Source organism: Cyclopterus lumpus, chromosome 24 (assembly GCF_009769545.1).
Source record: "Cyclopterus lumpus isolate fCycLum1 chromosome 24, fCycLum1.pri, whole genome shotgun sequence".
NCBI lineage: Eukaryota > Metazoa > Chordata > Actinopteri > Perciformes > Cyclopteridae > Cyclopterus > Cyclopterus lumpus.
Window position 1 is genome coordinate 5,678,404 of NC_046989.1, and position 19,526 is coordinate 5,697,929.

A 19,526-nucleotide genomic window follows, 5' to 3' on the forward strand; every position below is an offset into this window, starting at 1 on the left:
ATGAAAAGTAGTCGTGGGGACAATATTGATTTGGGGACGAGGTCATCAATAAGATGGAGCACTCAATTTAAATCTGAACCCGTTAAGTCTTTTGTGACCTTTTTAAAGAGGAACTTCTTCTGCAGGAATCAGTGGGCAAACGGTAGTAAAGCCATAACGTGTGTCAGCGTCGACGTTTCCACCATCTGCTGTTTATTCTGAGGCCAATTGCCATCGATTACAATTATTATAATCTTACACCTGCATTTGACAGTGTGTCACTAGAACTCAAATGTCTCGAGTTGCACAGTTGAGAACAGGAAATCTTCCTCTGGAGCCCGAAGTTGTCCGATTTAAAGGCTCCAGAAAAAGGTTTCGGAGCACCGACGACGACACAATGGAATGGCCATTTAATTTTAATGCATATAAGTTGGCTACCTTTATTTTTAAAGCTTGGAAAAAACGCCAGGGTGGTTTATTTGTCTAGTATTATATATGTAATGTATGTTGTATGAGGTCTCTTCTCCTAAATTATGGTATTTTGTAAGCCTGTTTTAACTGGGACTATTATTAACACACGAGGCAATAAGTGGATTGATAAAAGTATAACTATAATCCACTTTGTTTATATTTTGTTTTCCCCCCTTTTGCTCCACCACAGCTGAGGCAGATCTGTCGGAGTTTCCGCAAGACAGAAGCGCCCTCTACAGGCAGATACACAAAAGTACACACCAGAGGACGAGCAGTGCTGGGTAGCACACACGCACACACACACACACACACACACACACACACACGGCTGACAGAAGACACACACTTCACCAAGAGCGCAGACACTTAAAACCTGCAGCCATGAAGTCCTGGAGTATCTCCAGAGAGGTGTGACTCATGTAAACACCAGCAGCGACACAACTGGGTGCTTTAAAAAAAAGAAAAGATGAATGTTGACACGTGTAGAGAAAATCATTACCTGTCGAAGATCTGTGGAAGTTCTATGCGTCTGTTGTCTTTAAAACCCTAAAGGCATTTCTAGAGCTGTATTTATTTGTCACCCTGAGCTGGAAAGACTAGACGCGGGTTAGTTTTATGAAAGTGAACATGGCAGGATTCAAGTTTATATCAATAAACGCATCAATGAACGAATCAATAGCTTTCAGAGTATAACAATCCTTTATTTAAACAGTGTTACACAGGGGAGGAGTGGCTGTGGGTGTGTAAGGGGTGGGGGGCGGGAGACACATGACATTTAAGCTGCTAGATAGACACGCCCCCACCAGTGATCATTGGCTGGCTAGAGAGGAAACGCTGAGGCAGCTGTGGGTGGTTTTCCAAAAAGGTGTTTCCTGTACAAAGTTTATTTTTTCTGGGAGTTTTGAAAGTCGCTGAAATACAAAATGATGCTGGTGTTAACTGACACGGCCTCATCTGTGGTTCCAGAGCCTGAGACGTGACTGTAGAGAAGAAGGTCCTTCAATCACCTTAAAACCTCTAATTCATCCGCCTCATACAGAAAACATGTTGGTAATTGAATCTAAGGTAATAGCAATAAATTTAGTTTTTTAAATTATTTTTTTTTACACATAATGTTGAGATCCCTGACGGTTGAATCATCATCAGCTGCCTCGAGTGACATTGCGTAGTTGCCACGGTAACCACTGAAAAACCTTCCTGTGTCGTCTTTATTTAAATTAAAATATCTGATTTTTTTTTTTTTTTCCTTCAAATAAAATTCAACATTTTGGGAACCCCCCCCCCCCCTGTGCCGCTCGCATAGCTCCTGTGATTGGTTAAAACAGAGCCCGGAAGCCCCGAAAAGAGGTTAAACATGGAGCTGATAGTACAAAACAAATGAAATGGTGTTTTAAAAAGTAGTGTTTATTCAATGTCAAAAAATAAAATAAAATAAAATAAAATAAAAGAACCAAGCGGGCGCACAATAAATCCCACCTTTCTAGATCACAGAGAAAAGACAACAGATTACAAATATAGCTGCTGTGATATAACCGATGCTATTTTTAAAAGTTTTTTTTAAATTTATTTTTTGGAACAGCAAAAGCCTCCAAAAGCTGCCTCGTGTTGCACGGTTTTGTTTTAAATATTTCTCTGCTGCGTCGTCCTCTCTTTGCAAAGAGGGTTTAGAGGTCACAGCGTCCCCTCCTCATCTGGAATGTGAGTTGACTGCATAGTAGAGGGTCGGACCAGTGTTTCCCCAACAGCCCAGTATGACCACTGTCCAGAAAGAGAGCCTTAAACTGGTATTTCAAATGTGCGTTGGTATTTCCTACATTAAATTACTCCCGATTCAAAATGCCTCCGTGCTCAGACACATCGATAGGCAGGTAGAGGTGGAATGTTTTCACATCAAATCTGTGGCACTTTGTTGCTTACGAGCAAGTTCCAATTTCAGGAAAACGCAGGTTATTTTGTTGTTGTTGTTTTTTTTGCGTGTAGTTTTTCCGCAGCTCACACTTGAAACTATGCGTCGACTTAATACTTTAACTAACTTAATGTCACCGGTATTTACACAGAGTCGCATCTTGTTGTGGAACATTTGGGTAAAAAAAAAAAAAAAAAAAAGGGACACACCGAAAATGAATGAAAACATCGCGAGATTCCATTTGATGTCACCGGATGTGAGCCGAGACAAATCGGGTTATCTACGCACTCTCGAACCAAATCGACCCGGTAGCCTTCCATCTAGACGTGCTGAACTTAATAACCAGTTGTCGTGGTAACTGGGAGGTGTTTTGTGGTGTGTAAAGAACACTGGGAGTGTAACTACGTGCTTGAACTGCGCTATTCTGAATGTTGGACACTCTTGTTTTCCCCAAGTTGTTCCTACTGTGCTGCCCTCGTTTTGGTGCCTGTGCTTGAATTGCAGATTGCGTTTAATAAACATTGACCCGAGAATATCAAAACGGCTCGAACTAAATTATAATAAAATAACCTAATGAGTGATTATTTTTTTTTGTTGCACAATGAGGGAGTTTCGCCCTCGCGAGAAGAGCGACATGCAACATGCATTTAATTCTTCGTCATCTCCCAGTTATGCGTCAGGTCACTGGTCCTCTCTCCCAATCAAAAGTCAGTTTACTGCTCCCTTGCCTCCCTGTGGCCCAATGGGAATGGCTAGTGTGGTAATGTGGGCGGGCCCAGGGAGAGCGTTTCTCTACTGCTCCCATCCGATACCTTTTCATTGTCACTGTACAGACGGTTGTATACACCAGCTTTCAAGTCGGTTCATTTTCAGTCCATTTAGTAAAGATTAACTCTAAAAAAAAATACAGTAAAACGTACAAATATATCACGAGGATTTAATTTCCACCTGCAACATTTGGCCTCTCGAGCCCCCGCTACTGTAAATGGTCAAATGTCTTCTTAGGAGGCGAGTAAAAAGTGAACTGAAGTGAAAATGAACCCACTAAAATAACTAAAAACGTACAGAAATCATAAAGTCATAATAAAAATCCCCGTTTCCTGTAACTGTTAGTAATACAGTGTGATAATGTTCATCCGACTGCGAATGTGCTTTAATTAGTTTGATTTTGTTACGCTTTTGAAAAAAAGTTAAAAAAATAAATAAAATCAGGTCGTGTCTTCGCGTTTTTTTTTCCTGCAGTCCGACAATTTTAAAAATCACCGTTTTACATCATGTCACCCTCCATTTACAACGTTAGTTAAAAGTGAGGGAGGGAGCTGTAATTTAATAATAATAATGTGAAATCCTTTTAGGAATGTACCAATACCACTTTACTGATACAGAGTACAAAACCTTCAGCTGCTAATTAAATTACATTTATTTTACCAAAATAATGTTTCTCTATTTCAGATCAAATGCATCTTTTTAATTGATGGAGGAAAAGTTAAATGTGTTGAGTTATTGCAGGTTGCTGGTGAAACAACCAGCACAATGGACCCAATAATCATCTTTAGCCTCGTGTCTCATCAGGATGGGTCATCGGTGCATTCCTGCAGCTTTAAAGTTAGAAACACATGACGGACACACTAAAGCTCATTTTGTAAAAAAAAAAAAAAAAAGCACTATTAAAAAATAGAAACACGCTAAAAATATTAAGCTAACAAAGTGGTTCTTTTTTTGTTCCCTCGGAGAGAGAGGGGACATTATTTTTTTTTGTTTTTCTTGGTTTTTGGAGTGAGGGGTTTTAGACGCACCGACAGACATGTAAGAAAAAAACAACTGGGAAGAGATTGGCAACTTCTCTCCCATTTGTCTACCCCTTCTCCTCCTTCTTCCTCCTCCTCTTCGGTCAGTCCAGGTCGGTTGTCGTGAGGTGATGGAGGTCGTTCAACGTCAACAGAGAAAGCTGTCATGATGGGCCCTTCAACTCTGGGAAAACAGAGGGGAAGGCAGTCAGCCTCGAGCAGCGTGATGATTGGCACTCAACATTAGTGTTCCCACTGGAAATACTTCCTTTTGTCCTCCACACACACACACACACACACACGCACACACACACACACCTCCATCAGTCACTGCCTACCTTCCTAAAGTTAAGACTCCTTTCTCCTTCACTGTGTGATGGAGGCTTATGGTTTTTAGCAGCTTCATGTGTGGTTTTCAGTTTTTATCGTCAGTTAATAAACCACTATACCCTGCTGTTAATAAAGCCTTCCAATATTACTTTCGCCCTGAATAATAATAATAATAAAGAGTTACTATTATTATTATTACCTGAGTTCAGTCAATCCTCCTCCTCAGCCAGTTCGGTTTCTTTATGAACCACCACTCTGGTAACAGACATGTCAGGATGTTGCTCTTTGGCCTCCTTAATGGCCTGGGCCAGTGCCTGCAGTACCCAGGGGCAACCACACAACGGCAGCACCGAGCACAGCGGGCAGTGGAGGAGGTGGAAGGGAGGGAGGGAAAATGGTGGAGTTAAATGAAAAATTAAAAGAAGAAGCATAAAGAAAATGACAAAGAATGCTGGATTTACAATGGATGTGACTTGTGCTATTTTACTTCTTTGGGTTAACATAATGTTGAATGTGGGGGGGGTGTTAACAGGATTAAGTAAAATACCTTTTAGTCACATCAAGTGGAAAAATAATTATTCAAAATGAATCCCGTTTCCAACTCAAAATAAAATGTAAATCCAGCAACTCAAACACACCAGTGGACGAGGAGGCATCATGCACAACGATCCAGGCCGGGAATACATTCATCTCTCCGTCACATATTTGAGATAGTTTGAGGGCGCTACATGCAATCTCCTCTGGAGTGATAGCCACCCATAAGAAGGCATCAGCAGAGACTTTCAAATATCTTTAATAAACTAGAGCAGTCTGCACCTTCTCTCCCAATGTTGATGCATAAGTGTCAATGGTTGGCCTTGCATATTGGCTCGGTGACCTCCACAATAAGGGGACAGAGGGACTAGTATGGTTTGATATTGGGGGAACTCATCAGGATGTAAAGATCCTCAAAGTAAAGCTGAAATCTGCACTTTAAGCTCATGGTCATTGCCCACATACACCTGGACTGCACTAACTCAGTGTAGCTTTAGCATGTAGCATTCATCACATCTGGGAAAACATGTAGAAATCTGACAGACGAGCAGCAAAAATCAGACAGGATGTTTAAAAAAAAAAAAAAAAATCTAGATGCATGGATGAACAAGTGAACAGACGGATGTAGCAGATCACAGCCAGTGAGTGGACTCTGAGTGGGACTCGCGGCATGATGAACAAACCACATTGTGCATTCGGAGTGCGCAACATGATCGACACGTCACCAGGCGACTGAGAAGCTTCAGGTGGACTTAAACCTTCCGATACTCGGAGAAGCCTCTCAAGCGAGCCATCAACCGAGCGGCTGAAGAAGCCAAAGCGAGGCGTCGGGAAGACACTGACCTGGTCGTGGTCGATGTCACAGTCGCCAGTGATGACGATGCGTTTCTCGATCCTCGTCTCTGATAGGCCGCCCTTTAACGTCTGCAATGAGACGTACCACAACGATGCTTTGACGCCCGGTATGATGGGATATCGTTATGAACCGCTAAGAGCCGCGGCAGTGGGATACGGCTGGATGGACGGCGTTGTCGTGACAACGCGTCAGAGCAGATTAGACAGAAATGTGTGCATCTACATATAGATAGATATATCTATCTATATGACACAATGCATCAGGGAACAAGAAGACAGTTGTGTGTGTGTGTGTGTGTGTGTGTACCTTAGTAATGTGTGTAGTTGTGGTAGTACACAGAGATTCAGAGGTGATTGTCTGAGCAGTCATCAACACGCCCGGCTCGCCGTCGCCATTCCCATCCAGCTGATAACACAGGAGACACAGAGAGATCATTAGCGGCACATCAAGCATTAGAATATCCCCGTCTGGTTGGTTTGATGTTCAACATAAACTTTTTCGAAACGTTTCGCACAAACGTCACTTGTGAATTCTGACACACAGACACACACACACACAGGAACAAGGACAACATGAACAAAGGCGCCCTGAGGTTCCCGAGCGTGCACCTGTGCGGCTTCGTATGTGATGGTCTTGGTTTCCGTGTGTACGATGGGCACTTCTTTTGTCGCTATCTCAGTTTTCTGGGCGGCAAACGTGTCTGATATAGTCACCATTTCTGTCTTTACCACAGGTGGCTGGGGAGGGAGGAGAGAGAGAAGTGAGGGGGGGGGGGGGGTACAAAGAGGGTTAATACATTACACCAGAGACAGTTAAGGACACAAAAGAAACATGTTGGTGTTGTAGCTGTGAAATTCCCGTCAGAGTCAATTTCTACAGATGTTGGTTGTGTGTGTGTGTGAATGTGTGTTTCATCATCATCAACAGTGCAGAGCGGTAGACGTGTGACACACAATGTGTGCGAGTAAATGCAACAGAATTCATGCAAAAATAAAATTAAAAAGCTTCCAATCCAAACTCATGCCAGTAAACACCACGAAGCGGGCAACACGTCAACGACTACTTCCAGCGATGCACAAGCGACAACAGCAGCACGACTACAACCCCCCAAATGTCTTTGGTGTCATCGTGCGACTCAAAAGTACGACGCAGCACACACATGCGGCACACAAAAGGCGGCAATCGATATGCAAACGAGCGTGCAGAGAGACGACATTCAGGCGGGCGGGCGGCATTTCCGAAGTGCTTGGCAATGATGATTTTCCACAATACCGTTACCGCGGTGACCGCGACTGGGCCAATTAAAACGCATCACTGCCAAACATGTGGAGGACACACTGATAACATGAACACCCACACACACACACACACACACACACACGTAGACACACACACCAACGCTGAAATGCGTCATGCAGAGCGTCATGCATTCCCCCACTTAGGCCCCCGTTTACTTCACAGCACTAATGTACACGATGCAGAGCAGGAGGCAGTCACAGCAACACGTGGAGCAGGAGAGAACTAGGCATGTCGGTAACGGCGTGAAGGATCACGATGATGATGATGATGGATAACAGAAATCAAAAACATATGGTGAAAACTGTGTAGGGGATGGCAACTTGAACACAAACACTGACTGTACTTCTTTCATTTTTAGGCTTTAAAAGGAGTTTCCACAGAACAAAACGCTAGTGTGAGGATGTACGCGGGGCTTAAATATTCACGCAAGCAGGAAGGAAACCAGCACTGTGGAAAGCAGGAAGGAGGAAAAAAATAATGTGGGTGTTTCTACAGTTGGCAGGAGGGATCAAAGCCCTCGAGGGGAGGCGGGAGGGAAGCTCTGCACCCGGCCCAGTGGAGACTTTACCTCAGAGCAACAAATAACCTGTGGCCGGTGTTCCGCTTCAAACAGAGAGGCTTCTCCGTTCACTTTGGGCTCTTCCTCCTCCTCTGGGGCGCCCGTCCCGGTCTCGCTCTCCTCCGGCTCGGCGTGACCGTTCGGGGCTTCGACGGGCGTCATCGTTGGATCGTCGGTGCTCTCCTTTGTCTCCCGCTCAGCTTTTTTCTCCCCCTCTGCATTCTTCTCCACCTCTTGCTCCTCTTCCTCCTGCTCCTCAGCGTCCTCGTTCCTGGACTCCTCCCCCTCTCGAGTGGTCGCCTCTACAGGTCGGCTGACTTCAGCTGGAAGGGAAGGAGCGTCTGGAGCCGTCGCGTCCTGCTCCGCCATCTTAACCTCCTCTTCCTCCTCTTCCTCCTCCTCTGGTATTTGTGTGTGGCAGATGGAGACATTTGGATGGTACTCCGCTTCTTCCTCACTCTCGCTCTCGGATGAAACGCTCTCCTGCTTTGCCGCTTTCACTTCCTCCGCTACCACCGCTTCCTTTTCAACTGTCACTTCCTGCTCTAGTGTTTCCTGCTCTGCAGGTGGCTCAGCAGGGGAGCTGGTCGTAACCGTGACAAGTCCAGGTTTGGGTGCTATGGAAACCTCTTGGACGACAACGGTTTCCTCGATTTCAACTTCGGTTGTCTATACACACACACACACACACACACACACACACACACACACACGCAGGCACACATGTACACAAAGTGCACAGACACAGGCAATGATGTGCACGCACACACACACACACACACACACACACACACACACACACACACACACACACAGCAAACGCATGGGTGGGACACAAAAAAAAAAAAAAAAAAGAAGCACAACATGATCATTGAACATAGATAAATTAAATACAATACACAACAAAAATCAGAAATTAAAATGAAGATGAAGATGTTCAACTGTGGGCAAAGATGTAAGACAAGTGAAGGGTCAAAGAGTGGACGGCATTTCAAGCTGCCGGAGAAAAAAAAGGTATGAAGGAAGCGTCACGAATGGAAGGCTGCGTGGATTAATAGAGGAAAGTTAGATCCACCTTCGCAGGTTCTTTGGTATCAGAGGTCGCGTCGTTATCAGCAGCTGCTGCTGCTGCTGCTGCTTCAGCTTGGGGCACACACTCCTGCGTGACAGAGAAGTTACCATGACAATCAATCACACACACACACACACACACACACACACACACACACACACACACAAGCAGTGACATCATTGTTAGCAGTTAACATCACTGTGGCGCTCTTGCCGTGACGACACAGGGGAACGTGCCGAGTGCGTTACATGGATTAATGCACCCTTCCATCTCCCCGGAGGCTCTCATGCACAATCCAGTTGATTTCCACACAGTGTCAAGTTGAAAAGAGAGAAAGAATCAAAGAGACGGGATGAAAGGAAGATGGATTAAAGGGAATAGCCCATCAGTGAGCGCAGAGGCTTATCTTAAAAAGATATAACGATAAAAAGCGGCACGGCATTGAACTCAGCGGTTTCTTGATGACGGCCACGGAAAACATGGCATAGCGTAATGAATTTAGTTTTTAGCTTTGAAATGTCTCGTGTGCCAATTTAAAGGCTTATGTTATGATGTTTTTTTGTGTGAAACAAACGGCAGCTTCAATACCTGCTGCTTTTTAGAGTTGGAGCTGGTAAAGAACATTCATTCAACACGTAACTGACACGTCCTAACATCTAGGGCATTCCCAGCTGTTAGTCTTTTAAAGAATAGACTAACCATGCCCATTTTTCAGGATGAATGGTCCCCGATACTAAACGACTACCATTCGTCCGTCCACAGCAGGCGTTATGGACAGCTCGCATCTCTTTTAGTGCAGTTCGGGGAACACATCAGGCAAGCGTCTTTAATTCACCGAGGGCATTGCAGGACGTCTGAATTCACTTTCAGCAAGTTAACGTGAAAGTGAACCGACTCCTAAATGCTCAAGAGCAGCACCTCGGTGTCAGAGAGCGTGGCAGCCGGGGCGATAAGGAGCCCGCGCGGAGCGGCAGATGTGGCGACGTCGGCATCTGGAGTCGGGTCAGCGACACTGCAGGAAAACGTAGCTGAGCAAAAGCCAGCGCCAGAGTGTCTACTGAAAAGCACAGAAGCTATCTCCTCTTCAAGGCTCTACCACACACACACAGAAAGCAGAGAGGAAGGGGAAAGAAAAGAAAAAGGCAGCGTTTGAGAGGAGGCCGGTGGAAAAGAAATCCCCAAACACAGCACGAGGCACGAAAAAACAAACACGCATCCAGAGAAAGAGCGGCCGAGCTTTACGCCTCCGTGTGTTGTCGTGATCACATGAACCAGAACAGAGTGGAGCGGGTTTGTTTCAGAAGATCAGAAACCAGCAGAATATAAAACTTGTACGGCAGGGGGGAAAGAATTAGGATGTAAAATGTGAAGAAAAGTCCAGCTGAGAAGGAATAAAGAATTGAAGCAGTGTAACGGCGAAAGAAAAGAAAAAACAACCATAAAGTCCATCAAGGGATGAACCCCGCCACGGAGAGACGGCATCAAATGAAAACGCCCACGAGAGACGAGTTTTAAAATCATGAGATGAGAACTTCACACTGTTGCGACACACAGGACACAGTCGTCTGCAAAGAGAGAAGTAAAAAAACGCCTTGCACGTTTTCTTCGGACACAAGACACACCAAGACGGACGTACCACTTGCTGTTGCTGTTGGATACGTATCGTGGCGGGAGAGGAGGTGAGGCGGTTCTCCCACTGGTTGGGCTGCGGAGGAGAGGGAGGCGGCGCCTCCATAAAGGAGCGTTTTAGCTGGCTAATGCTAGCTTGGTGTTTCAGAACGTCTTCCTGGGTCTTATCGTGGTCCTAATGAGGGAGTGGAGGGGAAGGGGAGGGAAGAAGGGGGGGAGAGTAAATGAGATGAGTACGGATAAATGAGGGATGACGGATGGTGGGGGATGACATTTTGGGATGTGGGGCAGAAGGTGGGAACATGGGATAGATGAGGGGAGAGGAAAGACAAAGAAACAGAAAGGAGGAACAAGAAAATGAATAGAGGGACGAGGAGTAAAAGGTCGGAGTGAAGCGAGGGTTGAAAGGGAAAGATGGCCAGATGACGAAAAGGAGACATGTGATGGGTAGAAGGAAGGAGGGAAAGAAGAGGGATGAAGGGAAGGACAGAGGGAGGGGGATAAAAAGAGAGAGAGGGAGATGTGGGGAGTGGACAAATTGGGTTTAAAACAGGAACATTAGTCTGTCAATCAGGCGGAAGACAAGATGGACGCCATGCCTCACTGGAGCCTCGTATAAAATGGGTCTGAAAGCTTACATTTGGCTTTTATCACCTGTGTGTGTGTGTGTGTGTGTGTGTGTGTGTGTGTGTGTGTGTGTGTGTGTGTGTGTGTGTGTATAATCGGGCTGCAGTGAAACAGGGTCTCTCCATCTTGTTGAAGGAGTTTCTCCTTTAATTCAGGCCAGGAACAGCAGTGCAGAACATGGAGCTGATAGTGGTCTCTTCCTCCCTACTTCACCATGTGACGGATTCATTATTTAATCATATAGTTTAGTTTATAATTTAGTCTTTCCGTCTTATCCTCTGCCATTTTCTGCCTCTCCGGTTGGACTGCATCTATCTTTCAAGAGATGGAGCGACATTGTTCCTCAGATATCGACTAAAATGGACCTCAAATTAAAACTTATTTTCCTCTGCCGTTAAGAAGATATTGTTTTTGTCAGCTTGTAATACTACACAGATCCTCACTATCAGTCCCACGTTGCATAAAGGGTTGTTGTTGTTTTAGTACGTTATCAATCGCATCGCTCAACGCTGGCAGCCAGTCACCAGAAAACCGGAGGAAAAGCTCCTCGTGTGAGTTAGTGAGGTCAGTTGGATTAGACGCAGCTCTGCCTGCCAATAATCAAACTCTTTGATCCATAAAAGGATTTTTTTTTTTTTAAGCGCACAAAAACAGCATTCGACATGCACGAAGCATGCATCAGAGTCACGTTGACACGCAGCTGACCCTGTTCACAAAGCAGCCGTTGTGAACGTTGTGTTGAAAGATACACGTCACATACATATTTAGCATTTCATAGATTCAACACTGAAAACAGCTTAGCGGTGACCTTCAGGATGTTTCTTTTTTTTCCTTCCCCAGGGAGCAGTAGTTAAATGGATCACCTCCAGTTAACGGCCCGGATCCGATCGGATCAAGCAGGATTGCTGCCGATCTAATAACCTTCTAAATCGGGCCATGAAACCAAAGCAATGAGCTAAAAGAGGCCAAAACGCTTCATGGAGCTCACGGGGAGCTGCAGAATCGAGTCATGTTTCCAAACACGTGTTCAAAATGGCTGCGATGTGAAATGGGACAATTAGCTCAGAAACCAGTTGATACCGACATTTTCATACTATATATATATATTTTTTTTTTAAGGAAACAGCTTGGAGTCGAGCGTAAACTCTCGATATACAAACATCCACACGCCGGCATGCAACAGAGCCTGAGAGTGCGAGAGGGCAGCAGTCGTGTACAGTAGAGTACAGTTCAGAGGGAGTTGTAGTTCTGATGGCGTCAGAGTACACAGAAACATGTAGTTCTCATATTCAGCCATCAGGCGACGCCAGTACCAACCTCCAACATTAAATTACTGTGCCTCACATAAATATTGTCCCCATGCACTCTCATTGGACTCTGGAAGGCAGACATACAGTGAAAAATAAAATGGAGAAAATTAATAAAAATAAATAAATTTACTCTACAAAATTGTATTTAATTTGGAACAATCAATAAATAAATCATAATCAAATTAATATGTAGAGTGTAAAAAAAAAATTAAAATCGGAGGAGGTGACGCGGCCAAAATGTCTCAAACTGTGACGAAGGCTGGAAGATGGGTACAAGCACAAATTAACAACATGTTGGTTTCATTCATTTAAATGTGATGACGATAGCACTTATACCCATGTTGACTCATACAGACAAAACAACAACACCAACAGACATGTACACAAACCAACAAACCCAAAAGTGCTTTTAGAAAAAAACCCAGGAGATAATGAACCAGAAACCATAAGCCACAGCAGAGCAACCGAAAAGTGAGGCTTTTTGGGGGAAAGTGCCCGGGCAGGATCAGTTTTTATACTCAGAACCAATTTACCAATGTAAATATTCTGAATTTTTTGGGTAGCTGAGAAATAAAAAAAACTGATTCTGTGTCGTCGTGTTGGGGCAACTTCACCCTAAAAGAGAAACCAAACCAACTCGTACCGAGCAAACGATTGACAGACCAAATAAAAACAATCAAATAGTGTGTGAACCTGAGAGAGGGCGAGCTCACTGGCTCCCAGTGACTGTTGCCGGGGTAGAAACCAGGGAGAGAGTGAGGATAGGTTAGGTTTACTGCATGTGTGCGCCGCTCCACCATTAAAACCATTTCCCTTCAATATATATATATATTAAAAAAATAAATAAAATAAAAACACCTTTACACTAGATCGCAGCAAGAGAATTTGCAAAGCAGGCTGGGTAAAGACGGACCCTACAGACCTGGGTGGGCGTGGCTTCCGCAGGGCTCAAGTCCACCTCCTTAACCTTCAATGTCGTTGTCATGACAAAAATGAGGAGGAGGATAGGGGCGCGAAGACAAAAAAAAACAAAAAGTGTGAAATGGATGATGGGGAAAGAGCTGGTTTCTCCCCCCTGAGCAACCTCGGTGTCAACCGGTCATGTGACCACAGGAGCAGTAACATGGGAGAGTGTGAGATGGTCAATAAAAGGAGGCATCAGCTGCTACGGACTCCAGTTACAGGTATGTTTCTCCAAAACACCTTTTTACGGACAGCATTCCTTTCTAAATCCAAGTCACACACACCGTGTCTACGACGAGTTATAATAGTTATTCTGGCAATGAGCATAATAATCTGCTTCATTCAGCCTCACGGGCAACAAAAGGCCACCAAAAAAATGATATCGCCGAGAGTAACGGCCAACGCTCAGGTGTGAGGGGGAAGGGTAACACTGTTTACTCTCAACATTCATCAGCAATAATACACAAAACAATAAGCGTTCTGTGTACAGGTCTGGGGAGGTTACTGCACCTATCAGCATGTGCAGTTATAACTAAGCTAATATACAACTAATCTTTCTTTGCACCGCAATGGGCAAAATAGACTAAAACTAAAGATTTAGGCAAAAATAAAATTAGTTTTATCGTTTAAGTTCTTATTTATCTTACATATTATCGATTTATACCACTACGTCACTTCATTTTATTTGAGTGACAATAATCAGCTAATGATTTGCTCATTATAAAAGATTTATTAAACACACCAAGTGGTTGAAGCGACTCTCAAAATCAATAAATCTCATCTCTGTACAGTATTTAAATCTCTTAATATACCTTTCGTTTCTCTACATTAAAAGCTTAATTAACATTTCCTCTATTTCAAACACCGTTTATCCCAAACTCTGAGTCTTAATAGTTTAAATCTTACTTATTCTTATATTTTGATCTTTATTATAATACAGTGGGGTTGGCAGGGGTGCGAGGGATCGCAGGCAAGCAGAAATTAGTAGGTAAAGAAGGCGGAGGAGGTGGCAGGGCTGGATGTCCAGACACACAGTTTACACACTCAAACACAGAGGAGGAGGAGAAGAGTGGAGGGGAGCGGCGGAGGGTTTGTTTACGGCTGTATTTATGCGGCGGGATCGCACATCTCTTGCGTCCAGGTAGCGCCGGTGTGAGCGTGGTGCCTGATGCGTGGAGGCGTGTGCGTCGGTGTGAGAGGAGAGCCCGACCGGTCCTCGGACTGGGCACCCGGCGTTTTAGAGGTAAACGTCGGCGAAACCGCCCGTCGGTGACTGGAGACCACGTTCTCTAGGTAACACAGGGTCAGACCGAGGGGTGTGGCTAAAATCAGGGCCAAGACCAGGGACTGGCTCGCCGTCAGCATCACCGCCAACAGGAAGACGACTAAGAGGCAGGGCAGGAACAGAGGGGAGGGATCCAGGAGGTAGCGGTGCACGGATGGGGTCAGGTCGGAGCGAGAGAGGGAGGAGAGAGAGGGGCGAGACGGGACAGGAAATAAATACAAGGGCAGAGAGGAGAGGGAGGAAAAGGAAGAGACGATTGGAGGACAGGTGAGAGACGAAATGGCGGGCAGCCGTAGTCGTGTCGGGTGCCAAAGAACCGCGGGGACCAAACTCATGAGTTTAGTAGGCAGGTAGCTCATGACAAAAGCCACCAATCGAGTCAATTTGAATGCCAGGCTGTTAAACATCTGACGTAATCGGGGCACGACGATACATTTGGGGGCACCGACTGCCGCCGCCGACTTGAGCGTGAGCTTCGGAGTGAAAAGCCTCAGTTTCTTTGTCAAGCCAGAAAAGAGCTTGGCGGGCAGACACCTGTTTCCATTCTTCCCCCAAGCGGAGAGGAAACACAGGACGAAAGAAACATATTTAGCCACGCCCCTCAGAGAGAACCGGCTCCACCAACTTGGCAATTCGGCCGTGGAGTCGAGGCCGGCTGCCGGGCTGCAGCCGGCCTCGACTCCGGAAACCTCCGCGCGGCACGTTTGGGAGCTCGCGACCGGGACGGGGGAGGCCGGAGGAGGTTTTTGTGCGAGGGGTTCGAAATGAGCCGACTCCTGGTCGGAGAAAAGAGAGATGGCGTTTGAGGGGAGGGCCCACAGCGCGTGCGAGGCGGTGGCGGTGGCGTCTATGAGGTTGTCGTCCTCGGAAATGTCGGACAGGCCGTGGTCGAGCTCGGAGATGGTGTCGAGGGACGGGGGGAGGGAGGAGAGGGAGGATGAGGAGGAGAAGGAGAGGGGGAACATGAAGATTGACTGATGGAGGAGAGGAAGAGGGGACAAGCGAGAGACCCGCCGTGGACATAGGCAACAAGCAGTGAAGTCAAATAAGTAAAACAAAACCACCGACGCATTGTGCATTAAAAACATCATTTCATTATATTTTTGTTTCATGAAATGATGACGGCACGCAAAGAGGGAAGTGATTTTAAAAAAAAGAAAAGAAAAAGGACATGTGTGTGAATGAAAAAAAAAAGGGGAAAGGGGAAAGAGACATACCATTAGTCAGTGAACAACACACCAAACACAGGTTAAGAGTGAACATAGCAGGGTTGACAGTGCAGAGCGCCGCCGTCGTCAGCGTGGAGCCACTGCTGGGCGGCGGCTTAAGACGGAGGTCAATTCCACAGCGCTGGGGTGTGTGAGCGAGGAGAAAAGGGAAAGTGGGGAGGGGGGAGGTGAAACAGGAGGCATGCACAAAAACACAGTAATATACTATATATTAATATATACACTAAGTAGTGTCCCACCAGTGGACATGGATCTCTGCTTTAGGACCCTCTCGGGCCTGAAGATGGAGTCAGCGTTCTGTCATACTGTGTTCACCTGCCTGGAAGCTCTGAATACGTTATGTGAGGATCCAAAGCAAAACATTAAAACGAAGATATTCATATTTATCCGGTTGTCCGTCAGTCTTTTGGGCCTGTGTGTTCTTTTCAACTACATGTATTCACAAGGGGATTAAAGTGAGGATGCCTCCTAGAGGAGGTTAGGTTAAGTGTCTCAACAGGAATGACAGTATAGGAATCTTTTAAACAAAGGAGGTGACTGCAAGTCTCGGTGGTAACCAGATAAAAGCCTTATTAAGGTATTTACACAGCGGGGGTTCTCTGTGCGATTAATACCCACAACAATAAAATGTTTTTGTACCGTTATTTGAATATTATGTAGAAAAAAAAATAAAGGCGTCCATCAACCAACCACGTTGTGTGGAACGGACATATTCCAGATCCACTCATTCTATTCTTTCAAAGTAAAAGCCCTAAATATTTAGATTGCGTGTCCGTTTTCCAGCGGGAACTCAAATTCACTCTTGCGCTCTTCCGCTAAAAAAGGAAATTCAATAAAATAGCTATCAGGAGGTTAGGCCATACAATAATTGACCTCAGACAGACTCTGCTGCTCTGGGTAACACTCGCAGGCCAGTTTTTAACATTTATTCGCCTTCAGGCCTCCTAAAAACCCCGTAACTATGCATGGTCCCATAGTGGTCTAATGTGGTCTGTTGCCAATTCTCGTTACCGTTTCATTGTTCCATTGATACAAAGCCCCATCTTTGTCCTCATAGCTTCAGATGTGAAACGGGCCCACAGTAATACTGCTGTATAGCTTCTCATGTTTACAACTTATTACAGTCTTAGCATACCAACCCAGGAGACGTGCACGTTGTTATAATGAAGCTAAGAGATGCTTGTATACACACACACTCAAACGTGCCAAAAACGTATTGATTTTTTCGTCAACCACAAGCATAATGTCTCTCCCTTTGATACACAGACACGTAATCAGTTCCTGTGGGACAATACGGCCTCTCAGCAATAATATGACGACAACAGCAAAGTAAAATATATATCATAAATATATGATTGTCTTCTTTTTTCTTCACATTGCATGTATCCACGCATGATGAAAACATCATATACACACACACACACACACTCACCTTAGAATCAGAGTGGAGCTCCAGGTGTGGCTCCCGTCCGTTCTCAGACGTAGCTTCAGTTATGCTGATCCTTGGTGCTGAGGAATGAGAGAAACACACACACACACAACATAAAGTGACAAAAAATAAATAAAACACAACTTCTTTACAATTCAACACATAATAAAACTGTGATTCTTCCACCTGCAGATTGATACTGTATATACTTGTTCAGTTCAAAATCAGTGGGTTTGTCTTTCTCCACTTAAAGGGATAGTACAGATTATTTGAAGTCGGTTTGTATGAGGTACTGCAATATTACGATGTACTGCTGCCGCCGTCCACAGCAGTAAATTGCTTTGCTCCCGTCTGACTTTACTATCTAGAAGTGTGTTGATCTCCATCTACTATCCACCGCGATGGATAAGTACCTCACACTTAAAAGACTCCAAACTATCCTTAAATAAAAGGTTGTTGGCTTGCAGTGGAATAACATGTCCAGCAGGGGGCAGTGTGAGATAGTGGAATATCCAGCCACATGTGAAACAGCTGCATGAAGTGGGTATCTGTGAGCTGTAGCCAGAAAACCACAAAAAGAAACAATGTGTGTGCCGTTTTACCCAAAACATGTATTTTATGTGACAATGGCTTATTTAAAAGAAGAAGGAATTAAGAAGGTATTAGTCCAAGTTAAATTATGCTCAGCCATCACAAGTGAGCGCCGTGAAACTGACTGTTCTGTATTCAGTTTCTTTCATTGTCTGTCTAGTTATACATGACATTCTTTCTCTCCATCCCTTTCTCCATCTCTCGCCGTGTGACAGGAAACACATGCTGTAGCTATTTCCTGTATCTGGCCGGACCACATGTAAACCCTCCACCCACGACCCCGCTTCCATCGCCCGGTCATTCCTTCCATTCCTCTTTTTGTCTGTCGTTCTATACATTAAATATGGTTTGAAGTGATGATGGAGCGCCGTCTTTCTGTGTGAGAAAAGTGTGTATGCGTGTGTTACCTCCATCCAGACTGCGGCTGATACGTTTGGATGAGGTGCGTTCAAAGTTGGGTGCGGGTCGGTCGATGAGGGAGCTGGCCGTGCGGCTCTGGGCCTGGGTTCGCCCGCTGTAGCGGAACTTGGAGCCCAGCGTCAAGAAGCGGGCCTTGGTGGGTTGTTCTGGTACCGTTAACCTACGGAGGGAGACGTTGAAGTGAATCTTAAAACCCTTTTACTTTGCGGCGTAATTTAACGCTCACAACAACTACATGCACTTGTGCAAGAGAGACACAAATGTTTCCAGGGAGCTCTTCGCTCAACAGGATATTGAAGCTTATTCCTCTCTTCTCTTACACACACACACACACACACGCACAACAATGACAAGCACCTGGTTTATCTTTCGTGTGTGTGTGTGTGTGTATGCATACTGGTTAAACAACCACAAGATACACTCTCACTCTCTCTCAACTCTTTGAGCCTTTTGTTGAGCACGATAAAGCACACATTCCTTCATTGAACGTTACTTAACAAGCTGGACTAGATCTCCCCCCTCCCCTCTCCTCCCGTCCCCCGAAGCTCCAGACTGTAAATCTTTGAAATGTGTAATGTTTACCTAAAGAAACTGTGATTCTCCACAGAGGTTTTCCACAGCCTCTTGGCAGATCGATGGTTCTGGAGTTTGAATCCCACCGTGCTCTCAAACTGCTCCGTCTGACAAAGAAAACAAAGACGGGACATTTCATCCATGTATACGCATGTTGCACGCTACGAGTACTGTAGTGTGCGTGTGCGTCTGGGTACGCACCTCTCCGGGTCTGATCTTGATGTAGAAGTTGTTCCTCTTGTACGAAATCTTGAGGATCTTGGGCCAAGCAAAACGGTTTATCCGGAGCCTGTCTTTGTAAACCAGGAGCCCGTTGGCGCACACGCCCAGCATGATGTCCACGCCCTCAGAGTCCTGTGATGGTTGAATATTTTTTTTTAAAACAACACGAATCATTAGTCGCTGTAAAATATCTGTATTTGCTGCTCATACTGCACATCAATTGATTTTTAAAGTAGTCTGCTCAAGGTCAAGAGAAACTCAATTACCACACACGCACAAACACAAACACACACACTATTTCCGTACAACTTTAACACGGTTAGCTGACAGACTAACTCACTGACAAAGCTTTTACGTCCAAGGCCATCTGGAAATGGTCGGGCGCGGTATTGATTACACTTGTACATTCACACAGGAAAGATCTGTAGGACTAATGGGCGGATGCACTGTTGATA

At 45.1% G+C, this 19,526-nt stretch overlaps 2 protein-coding genes across 8 annotated transcripts in view; both read right to left on the reverse strand.

Moving 5' to 3' along the window:
- Positions 1-1,130: 1,130 nt before the first annotated feature.
- Positions 1,131-19,526, reverse strand: part of epb41l2 (erythrocyte membrane protein band 4.1 like 2) — a 41,810-nt gene continuing 23,414 nt past the window's right edge. For 2 of the 7 annotated variants that reach the window (XM_034527921.1, XM_034527922.1), the window contains exons 11-23: positions 19,051-19,203; positions 18,859-18,956; positions 18,264-18,436; positions 17,269-17,345; positions 12,367-12,426; positions 10,430-10,597; positions 8,797-8,880; positions 7,731-8,390; positions 6,472-6,600; positions 6,170-6,268; positions 5,851-5,931; positions 4,673-4,787; positions 1,131-4,327 (exon numbers count right to left, since the gene is read on the reverse strand). In XM_034527921.1, the coding sequence (XP_034383812.1) occupies positions 4,683-4,787; positions 5,851-5,931; positions 6,170-6,268; positions 6,472-6,600; positions 7,731-8,390; positions 8,797-8,880; positions 10,430-10,597; positions 12,367-12,426; positions 17,269-17,345; positions 18,264-18,436; positions 18,859-18,956; positions 19,051-19,203 (1,887 nt within the window). In that variant the 3' untranslated portion in view covers positions 1,131-4,327; positions 4,673-4,682. Of the gene's footprint in view, positions 4,328-4,672; positions 4,788-5,850; positions 5,932-6,169; positions 6,269-6,471; positions 6,601-7,730; positions 8,391-8,796; positions 8,881-10,429; positions 10,598-12,366; positions 12,427-13,052; positions 13,086-13,281; positions 13,327-17,268; positions 17,346-18,263; positions 18,437-18,858; positions 18,957-19,050; positions 19,204-19,526 lie in introns of all 7 variants that reach the window. The other 5 variants (XM_034527925.1, XM_034527924.1, XM_034527919.1 and 2 more) reach the window with 4 other exon arrangements.
- Positions 13,339-17,256, reverse strand: LOC117727554. The gene is made up of 2 exons (XM_034527927.1): positions 16,076-17,256; positions 13,339-15,957 (listed from the first exon to the last, which is right to left on the reverse strand). The coding sequence occupies exon 2, from the start codon at positions 15,825-15,827 to the stop codon at positions 14,430-14,432; it is 1,398 nt and encodes a 465-aa protein (XP_034383818.1). The 5' UTR covers positions 15,828-15,957; positions 16,076-17,256; the 3' UTR covers positions 13,339-14,429.

Coding starts and splice junctions, on each gene's coding strand:
- LOC117727554 (XM_034527927.1), bottom strand. CDS start 15,827: ATGGTATGTCTCTTTCCCCTTTCCCCTTTTTTTTTTCATTCACACACA.